This window comes from Hylobates moloch, unplaced genomic scaffold (assembly GCF_009828535.3).
Source record: "Hylobates moloch isolate HMO894 unplaced genomic scaffold, HMol_V3 SCAFFOLD_14, whole genome shotgun sequence".
Lineage (NCBI taxonomy): Eukaryota > Metazoa > Chordata > Mammalia > Primates > Hylobatidae > Hylobates > Hylobates moloch.
In genome coordinates this window covers 30,306,988-30,317,993 of record NW_026652289.1, presented here as the reverse complement: position 1 = coordinate 30,317,993, position 11,006 = coordinate 30,306,988, and the positions used below count along the sequence as shown (strand labels likewise).

General features: G+C 36.1%; 1 protein-coding gene across 3 annotated transcripts in view; it reads right to left on the bottom strand.

The window, feature by feature from the left end:
• Positions 1-2,056: 2,056 nt before the first annotated feature.
• The window catches only part of NRIP1 (nuclear receptor interacting protein 1), a 104,091-nt gene continuing 95,141 nt past the window's right edge, over positions 2,057-11,006 (bottom strand). For all 3 annotated transcript variants that reach the window (XM_032174079.2, XM_032174080.2, XM_032174082.2), the window contains one exon: positions 2,057-9,497. In XM_032174079.2, the coding sequence (XP_032029970.1) occupies positions 5,689-9,165 (3,477 nt within the window). In that variant the 5' untranslated portion in view covers positions 9,166-9,497 and the 3' untranslated portion in view covers positions 2,057-5,688. The remainder of the gene's footprint in view (positions 9,498-11,006) is intronic.

Below are 11,006 nucleotides of genomic sequence, written 5' to 3'. Positions count from 1 at the left end.
TGACTACAAAATTATGAAGGGGAGAGAAACAGGATCTCTCCCAGTATTCTCTCAAGTTTTACCTAAGCATTTCTGTATACTCAAAGATGCCACTGTGAATCAAACAAGAACATCACAAAACTCAGAAGACATGGGCAGAGAAGCAAAATGGCCAGGTACGATGTAAAATGTAACAAGGCTAGCTGGCACATCCAATCTGGTGCTAAAAGTCTTTTAAGGACTTGAAGCTGGCTTGTGGAAAGATTAGCTATTAATGTTCGCCAGAGGCAACCCTTCGGCCTTTAGAGAAGATCGTAGTTTTCCAATGATAAGAAAATTACCCCATGGTTCTATCCTTGAATTATTTTATCAATTAGCTAAGGGAAAATACAATCTCAGACAATGCACCGTACCTGCACTGCGGCTCTATTGTGTGGCATCATTCACATAGCTTTCCAAAAATGCGGGCTATGACAACTATAAAATGTTAGGTCGTTTTCTTTCCCAGATGTGATCTCAGAGGTGAACGTTTCTCAGCTAAAGTGAGGAAAAGGAATATTCCAAAAGGACTGCAGCTTTTCTTAAGGGTTGGAACACATACCAATGAAGTTTGGTAAAGGCAACAGAGGGAAAGCAGGTTGTCTAGGACTTTGTGTCAACATAAAGGCTGTAAGAAGACTTTTGAATGTCTCAAAAATTCTCTTCTGACTGCAAAGGTATACTATTTCAAAATTTGGTTTACTGATTAAAAGGTTTATATACATACTTTTAGCCACTCATAAGGGCATCAAAAGTGCAACAGCACCTCCCCAGGACTGGAGTTTATGGGACTCTCTTTCCTATTATTCGGCCTCCAACTCAAGTACATAAATTTTGGTTTTTAGAGTGAGAGTCTTTACCTTATTTATGAAGATGGAATCTGAAAAATGTTGTAGATATTGTTGTACCAGCCACTTATAGAGAACTGGAGTATTAAATGATGCTAAATGATGCCAATAGCTTCCTCTACCAACCTTTATAAGGTGAGATAGTATTAGATACAAGTTTTATGGAATAAACAAAAAAATTACCGGTATGCTTAATAATGAACATTTAAAATCTATTTCCTATGGCCAAACAGGTCATAGTTGAGTGATACCAGTGGTAGGAAAATAAACTTCAAAATTACTTTTGTTGATGATTTTCCACACTAACAAGCTTAAAATAGAACCTTACGTAGTACGACTTTAATCCGAATTGATTTTTAAAGACCCTCCATATTAAAGTCACAGGCACTATTTTATAATGAAGAATAGCTAACTGGTGCTTCTCTTCATAAAAATCCCTCCTGGGCAATTCACTATTTGATGCACTTGTCAGGGTTTTTCGCCATATAAATAAGAGAAGACATGGTTGCACATCTCTCATTCTGTTATCATACAAATAGCAAGAAGCAATTTTTCAACATTTTAATAATGTAGAACAGCAGGAAGTATTTTTATTACTTGAACATTTTTAGACATTTATAAACCTGTTAAGAGAGAAGCTGCATGGATTATAATAGACCTATCTGGGTCCCAGGAAACAGAATTCCTCTTTGGGAAAATGTCTTTCTCATAAATTATCATTATTTGTAAAAATAAAAGTTCCTAAGCTGTAAGTTTACCAGGGTACAAAGTTTCTTTTTTTTTTCTTGGAATCCACTGGTCTCTAATACTTATTACGTATGTATGTTGCTTATCAATTACTCATTACCTATACACATACAGCATATATTTAAACATGTATACATGTCTACATACATACACATTCATTTGTGGAAAATTATTAAACTCCTTTTTCTTTTATTTAAAATAAACCACACCCATTGAAAACTGGATTAAAGCCTTCTCCTAAAGTCTTATCCTAAAATGAAGTGTGTACGTATATACATATAGTCAACATTAATTTTGAATACTGCACAAACTATTTTCTAGTTTAAAAATTTACAGTGATCAACTAGTTACACACTGAATCATGGGAGAGAGGCTATAGGCTGATTGTCACTTTGAGTTATGCCTTAATTACCCTGTTTCTAGTGCACTAAGTTGCTAGTCACCTTCTTTTTTGTCCCCTTTATTTTTCTGAGAAGGGCAAAACATCCTTGAAGATCAGTTATATTCATAGCAATGTGTTTTATGTTTACGGAAAACCTAAAAACCAGAGAAAGCCCACAAAATAACAGTCATTTCAAACCAGAGACAATGCATTTTTTCTCATTTATTCAAATTCACTGCAGGAAGTAAACACTAAAAGATTAAAAAACAAAACAAAAAAAATTCACACTGCAGTATGTACAGTTTCATGACATATGAAGAAATTAAATTTCTAATAAAAATGGCAAGTTATATTACCGAGCAGATCGCATCAAACTTGGTTGTGTAAACACCAGAATTCTTACTATGAATGGTAATGTGCCTGTATTCCAGTATTGCTAATACTGGGATACTCTTGGAATAATGTTTGCAATGGGATTAAAAAATTCATGAAAGTAGTTGTGTGAATTCTTTATGTTTAAAAGTGGTTGACAATTAAAAAAATTCTTTAAGACCCTTGGATTCAAAGCACATTCTTTCACAAAGCTTAAACCACAGACGTCATGTCCAGAAATGGAATACTGTCATGTTGGGATGAACATCTGATCTGATTTGTTAAGACATTTTGCCAAATGCACAGATGCACAGGGTCCCCCATGCACTTTTCATGCAGCAGGTAATCACAACTTAAATAAAAGGTTTATTCTATACATTTGTCCAGACTTGCAACTGTATACATACATGCACAACTTTTAAACCTGTCTGATTATATTTACACTTATACATGGAATATACAGGAACCAAAGAGATTAAAAGGCTTTTCTGTTGCATTAGAACAATACAAAATATGTATTTTTCATTAAGGAAATCACTATTTACATCACCTTTAAAAACCGATTTTAACATCTTCATGTAACAAGTCAATATATATATATATACATACTATATATATATATATATATATAAAATATATATTCTCACCAGTTTACTCTTCTGTAAGATGCAGCAGAGAATAAACAGGTAATGAATGCTACCTTACTGATGTCAATGAGAGCTGTAGTACCCTTTCACAAATGACTTTATTAGAAGAAATTGTCTAGATATCTAAAATAGTCCTTGAAAATGTGTATATGTGCATCCTTGTATCTACATATGCATAAACAAAGTGAATCTGTGGATGTATGCCCTTTCTCATTGTTCTTTAAAATCACCCTAAATTCAAATTGGGAACATTCTCTAGTAAATCAGAACAGCATTCTTTGTGGTCATGTTTATTTAAGTATTTCATATTCTCATTCCTTTGTTAACAACAACGAAAACAACCAACCAACCAAAAAACAAAACAAAACCCACACACACACACACACACACACACAAAGTAGCAATGCTGGCCCTTGGTCTTTTCCCTGACCTAAATTTCACTCTCTTGTAAAAAGGTCATTTCCCCCTACCCAAGGGAGAATACCAACATATTTTTTCTGACATACCTCTAAGGCTCCAAACCTTCCACAACGATCAAGAAAAATGACTTGTTTAAAAGCTTATTTATACAGTGTTGACAATAAGATTGTCATAGTATGGACATGGAGTAGAATCTATTCAACTGGCCAGTGGAATTTTGTCAGAATAAGCCTATGTCTTCACTTCTCCATGATGTTGCATAATACCCACTCCTATTACTGTACAATATTTCCAGCAGCTATTTACAAATCATTCTGAGGAAAAATAACCATTTAGGGTTTTAGATCATATTAGGAAATCACACCTACTTTTAATATAAAAATCTTAGAAACCATTTCAAGTAGAACAATTTTAAATCAATATCCTTCTAACTAGTAGTGAATACAGAATAATTTTTGATAGGTTATTTGCTAACGTGGTTCACAATTAAAAACAAAATATCTGATGAATGAATTGTGGATTGTACAAACTGAACATAAAAACAGACCAGTTTCACAATTGAAACCCCATGTGGCTTCAATAATATATTAATTTCTCCTAAGACAGTATCAACATTTACTTTTCATCACTATTTTAAAGTAAAAGATCCAATGGAGTGATTGTGTACAATTCTGTCATGTATATGTGCCCTTTGTACTATTTATTTAGTCAATCTGAGTTTAGTGCCTTTGTTGGGTTTAAACTAAATGTTGTAACCTTTGTTGGCATTGTTCTTAGGACAATGGTTTTAATAAAGGTTAAGGATGTATTCAGGAAAAGTTTCCAAACCATCCTGGAATCACCTGAGTTTGGTAAGTGGCCCTGTTTTTCCATCCCTAAGGCTACCTAAGTAGATGTTACTCATTAGAACACAAATAATCACAGGTTTTCCTGAGATGTTGAGCCAGATATGAAAGTTATCCCCTCCACCCAATTTTTTTGTCATAAAAAGTGTTCTGAACCCGATTTCCAAAGACATAACGGTAATATATGAACTACAATATTGCAAATTTTGAGCTTATGTGTGACTGTATTGGGGAAAATAGAGGCATCACATAGTTTTTTGTTTTTGTTTTACAGTCTCATGTTCTGAGGAAAGTCATAAGCCATGGTTCTCAAACACAAGAAACACCTAGAGAGCATGTTAAGATGCAGATGGAAGACTCCAGGTCCACTTAGCAGAGATGCTTGTTCTGTAGATCTGAGATGCTGCCTATGAATCTGCATTTTAAAACAAGTGCTCCAGATGGTTCTAATGCAAGTGGTCTGAGTTCAGCTTTAAGGAATCCTGGTCATAAGACTCGCAGGTACCACAGGAATGGTGAGAATTAACTTTTACAAGAGATGGTGAAAACTGTCCAAAGAAAAGCCATTTTGCTTCTGTTAAAAACAATTTCTTAAATATTCAACTTTTCAGGAAACCACCTAAAGATAAATGTTAACTTTTCTAATTCTGTAAAAGGAGGAGTATTAATTTAGTAAAATAGTTAAAATACAAAAAATGGAAATCTGCCTTTTTTTTAAAGGATCTATCAAACTTCCCTCAATTGTAATCAATTTACTAAGTAGCACAAGGTTTAAAGAAATATATATTGAAAAGGATCAGGGTGGGACAGACACATTGGGAACCACAAAACCTCTTCCAAGAGTTAAAAATAAACACCTTTTTTTTTTCTTTTTAGCAAAAGTGAAAAATGTAAGCATATATTTTTCTAATTTATTTTTAAATTGGATAATAAGCTGTGAATCAGCACTAGGTTTTTTTTTTTTATTGGATAATTATCCTTTAAAGAGTTGTTTAACAGTTTGGACTTTAAAAAATGTGTTATGTAGGCTGACTTCTGAAAAAGAAAATGAAGTACCCTAATAAAGGCAGCAAAATGCATTAATCCACTATGAATGGAGTTTTACATTTTAATTTATGCCTATTATTTATGTTTATAAAAGAATTTCATTCATAGGCTACTCATAGTTGTTATCTGATGCATACAGAAGTGTTAAACAACCAATTGCTAGTTCAGTAGTTTCCTCATGACATCTAATGTTAAACAAAAATTAGTATGCATATTTCAACATCACCAGTAACCAATACTTTTCAAAATGAAAAAAGTTTCAATTATACCATGCTTTTTTCAAATCATGCTCTTATTTATACAGATCTCAAGTTCATACTCATTAGTTTTAAAAAGATCCAAAACTGGATGGCAGGTACATTTTATTCTGATTCTTTCTTTATCGTTAGCACGTTTCCCAGAAGTCCATACACTTCTCCATTTGCGCTGTGTGGGCGAGAAGCATTATTTCCCATATGGCTATTGTAAGGGCTTCTTAAATTAAAGAAAGAAGCTTTCGATTCTGCAGTAGGAAGTAACTCTTCTTTGACTGTGACCTGTGAGACACTTTCAGCAGATGAAGGCTCCCTCCAAATGTCCTTGTCTTGTGTTTCTCGACTGGTAACAGAATTGCCTCCTTTCTGAAGCATATAATATAGTATTGGGTTGGTTTTGGTCAATCTTGGAGAGTCTTTTTCATACTCATTCTTCTCCGCATCAGTGATAACCCACTTAATGGGTCCTTTCTCACTGGGCATGGAACACCCATTCAAAAGCCCAGATTCTGGTCTAGACCCTGCACAGCCTAAGTGCTCAGGGAAAGTAGGACTCACAGGAGTTTTTACTACGCCTGGGTATGAAAATGTCCTGTTATCCATGCAAATGCTGGGCTGAGTGGAACTGTACATCAGTCCATTTAAAGAAGAAATGCTAAATTCAGGTTTGCTGTTGGTCACATTATTTTTGTGTCCTTTCTTTTTACTGTCAGCCACAGAGTTACTTCTGTGCGGGGACAAATCTCGCACACAGTTTTCTGAGAGAAGCAGCTGTTTCAGAACATTAAAGCTTTTGCTCTCTCTGGCCCAACTCCTGTGTTCACTTTCGCTGGCTGAGCCATGACCAGCAGGATATTTAAATTCAAGATCATTTCTGCTAAATTTCAGCTCTTCCTGGTTAAGCAAGGACCCATACAGTACTTCTGGGGCACTGTGATGGTTTGCAGCATCAACAATGTTGTTTTTCATCTTTTTAAATGGATTTTCTAATGGCTCAGTATAAAGCTTCCTTTTCTTAGGGACCATGCAAAGATTCTTTGATTCTAGAAGTGCCATTTCATTATTTCTGTGACTCTTGTCTGAATCATCTGTCAGGTAATTATCTTGATTTTGTCTTAGCAATCGACTTAACAGACCATTCTTGGAGAAAGAAAAATCCTGAGGTGAAACAGGCTCCGATTTAAAGTCTTCGGACACTGGTAAGGCAGGTGCGCTTCTTTGCACAGCAGAAGCCATACCCAAGAATGGGGCACTCTTAGCATCATGGCTCAAGTGCACATTTGTGTTAGGAATTTGTAAGTCATCACAAGGCTCAGATTTTATTTTCACCATCAATATTTGTTCACTTAAAGCTCTCTCTGAGTGTTCCTGAGTACTTTCATCTCTTAAGGGAGTTTTCTCTTTCTTTTCACTCTTCCCTTTGTTGGGGTTCCCCAGGAGCAACTGGAGGACAGTACGTCTTTCAAGCAGATTTTCTATTTCAGAACCAGAAAGCCCTGGTTCAGGACCTGTTGGTTGACTACTAAATGCTTTATTTTCTTCAACTGCATTCGTTTTATTTGAGAGCAAAGGGCTATTTAATCTATCAATCATACCTATCGGTTTATCTGTGTTTCCAGTTAACAGCTGTTTGCTGGGTCTCTGCTCTTCCACTGACATGGAAGACTGCATTCCACATTGTGCTAAATTTTGTAACAGCTTACTGGCACTAAAAGTTGCAGCGTTTTGTGCACCTTCATTTTGGGCTGGTTTCTCTCCTGGTGGGTCTTTGCTTTTTGTAAGGTCCATTGAGTGGTTAGATGCAGTATTTGTTAGCTTTTCAGACTGAGTACTGCAGGCATATGGTGGGGAATTCCATTTGATGACCACAGAGTGTTGAGAGAGATTGATGGGAGACCCTGCTTTGCTCGATGTAAGTAAAGGTGGAGTGCTCACTGGAGTAGTCCGATTTGTACTGGGGCTTTCTATCACAGAAGTCCTTGCATAATTTTGTGTATTGAACTTGGTCACATCATTGTGTACTCCCTGAGGGCTGGTGTTTTTTTCTACATTTTCTTCATTCTTATGGCCAAGTAGCAATTGAAGAAGTGTTACTTTCTGGTGTGAGTTTAGCTTAGAATTCTTTGAGGTATCTTGATCTTCTTTGATATCTACATCTGGGACTTTTGGATCCCAAGTGTTTAGCAAGGACTGAGTAAAGTTATCCAGGGAAACAGGTTGGTCAGATTCTAATTTTTCAGTTCGGTGTTTGCAAGACAAGTCTATGGGAACACAGTTGGAATAAGAACTTTCATCACCACTGCTGTCATCTGTAAAACTAGGATTGTTATCTGAATATTCATCAATAGTTGTAGGTGTACTACTTTCCTCAAAAATGCTTCCTCTCTCACTGTGACTGTGCTCATTCATTGGCTTAGGTATAGTCTGGCTTTTAAGAAGATGTAAAAGCAAACTATTGTTAGCAGCTTGTTTTATATTGTTTCTTTCCAGTGAGTTCTTATAACCTGCATTTTTAGGGGAAGAAGGAATGATACCCACTGGATTTTGAAATGCTGTAGCACTACTTTTGCTAGCCATCAGTTTGCTTGATGATGTTCTTGCCTGACCATTAAGATGGCTTGACATTCCTTTTGGGAGCTGGAAACTGCCAACATCCTTCTGGCCATTTTCTTGCAATCTGGCCATAGCGGCAAGTCTTTCACTTGCTGCTTGATTTGCATTTTGCGTTTTTAAAGCGTGTTCTCGAGAATACTGCTGCAAATGGGCTTCACTTGACAGAAGTAATGCTAACTGACTACAAGCAACACTAGGTTTAGGTGAGGTGGCAGGACTAGCCCTTTTTTCCACCATGCTTGCAACAGCCTGTAATCTTGCAGCACATGACAACGGTTCACTCATGACCTTTGTTCCACTTTGTCCAACATGATGAGGAGACTCTGCAAACCTATCTCTGATGAGGTTTTTAGTCACATCAGGAAGATTCGTATCAGGCTTTTGATCTTTAACTTTACTTTTCTTCAACAAAGTTTTTAAGTGACTTGATGCAACACCATAGCACCTTAAATCCTTCTCCACTTTTAAAGAATCATGACTGAGGGCATATCCTTGCTCCTTGAGGCTCTGCCTAATTTGTTGTGACAGAGCAACAGTCTGCAGCCTAGAGCTGAATGACTGAAGCAAAGAGGCCAGTAATGTGCTATCCTGTTTGCCTTTAGGCACACTGTCAACCATGCCAGCTAGCAAAGCTTCCTTCTTTACGTTTAAATTTACGATAGAATCAGACAGTCTCTTCCGCTTTGCTGCATTCCAGTCCTCAGAAGACTGCAACAGTCTGGCTTTTTTGAGGTGCAGCATGCCAGATCCCTGATATGTATGTGTATTGAGAACTGGACCATTACTTTGACAGGTGGGAAATGCACTGCCAGAAATGTTAAAGTTCTGATCCTCTTCATTATGCCCAGCAGACTTTTTGTCAATGGCAGTATCTGATCCCCCTGCTGCCTGATGCATTAGTAATCCTTCTAGGTAAGTTAAAACAATAGAATCCTGGTGCACATCAGAGCCAAGCTCTTCTCCATGAGTCATGTTCAATAGAAGTGTTCACAAGGGCTTGGTTTCTATTCACTTTAAAGAATGGTTTTCTGTGGTGAGTGCGATGTAACTTTAATAAATGAGTATCAGTGTATCACCTTCCATCGCAATCAGAGAGAGACGTACTGTTACATTCTGTCCAAGATTTCTTCTGGCAATGACAAGATAAATGCAGTCTGACCACAGAGCTGATTAACTTCTATGCAAGGAGGAGAAGAATTCCTTAACACGTAGGTCTGTAGCAGTAAGCAGATAGAATTCCTTAGTGAATATATTCCTTTTCCTTCTTCATCTTTTGTTCCCCATGAAATGCAAGTATCAGTGTTCTAAAAAAATAAAAATAAGAATAGTTAAGGAGGCAGAACTAAAATCATGTTATGATACCTACAAGCAAAATAATACAGCATCTGTAAGTGTATATATATATTACATATAAATAATAGACATATATATGGATTATAGTCACTTTAGTAATTTGTTTTATTGCCGTTCCTATTCAATTGAAAATGTCTACTGGAAATCCTGTGGGTTAATCCATACTGTTAAAATGATCAAATCATTAGAGAAGAGAACATACTTTAATGTTATATAACCATCTTCCAAAGCCGCCAAGTCTCTGAATTTTCATAAGTACCTTTCTGCAAAGTAATGTGAATGTTAAGTCTCCTTTATAGCTTTATAGCTCTACAGGGGAACTAGAACTTGCTTCCTTACATTACTGGGCACTTAGGAAGAAACAAAAGTAGATGTGCAGAGAAAGGAAAAGAGATGCAGACTCTGATGAGTCTGATGTGGGGTTGAGGCCAACAGAACAGATTCATTTCTGACATCATCCCCCAAACACCAGACATTCCATAAGTAATTTTTAGAATTTCTGTTTTCAAAAAAATGAAACCACTAACAAGTTGAAGATTATTTTGTGAGCCTGTTCAAAGTGTGACCATCTTACTCATATTCATAAACATTAAAATACAGTCATAAACTTACCTACCCATAGTTTTTACCATGACTTATTAAAGACAGAGGGGAGTGATTCTTTTGATGCTTGCTCAGGGCTATCAAGGGTTTAATGTAGTTCGTTAGTAAATCCTTACTCATGTGCTCTATGGAGAAGTCTTAATGTCAGGTCCATTCCTTACAGATACAGAAGACAGGGAGGGCATAAACATATATAAGAAGTACAATGGAGAATGCCAAAGACATTTTAGTCACAGTTTGAAAAATATTCCAATGATATTTATTATCTAAGAAGATACCAAAAAATTTCCTATCACTAACACATACACAACAGAAGAAGCAAGAACTCGTTGCATTTCTGAAAACTTGATAGATTAAGTGTCAAAATTGACCTAAGGAAGGGGGGCCATTACACCTTTGGAAGAGAAGCTGGATTAAATTCCATGAAGTTTGTTTTTCAAGATGCCAGAACATTTTGTTCAAGTTATTAGACCTGAAGCTATCAACAAATACCTTGGTCCCCATGGAATTGAAAAGATAAATTTTAATTGAAAGACTACCCTGCAGCTTTTTGAGTACAATGCTTAACTCTTAAGTCAGACGTTAGGAAAGAATTATCTGATTGTGTCAAATTGTTGAATTTATTGATTAAAAGGATAAGAAATGATAGCCAAAGAAAAAGATACAGAAAGGAGGCAGCAACAATTAATTTCAACTGTGTAAGGAGTAAGATGAGAAGAGACCTTCTTGAGATTCCAATGCCACCATTTTAAAAAGTTTTGCCATAATGTACTTAAGATGGATATTTTAAGAAGTTAATAATGATATGGAAATGAAATGGTGATGACGACTGCCACCAAATATTCATTCTCCCATTT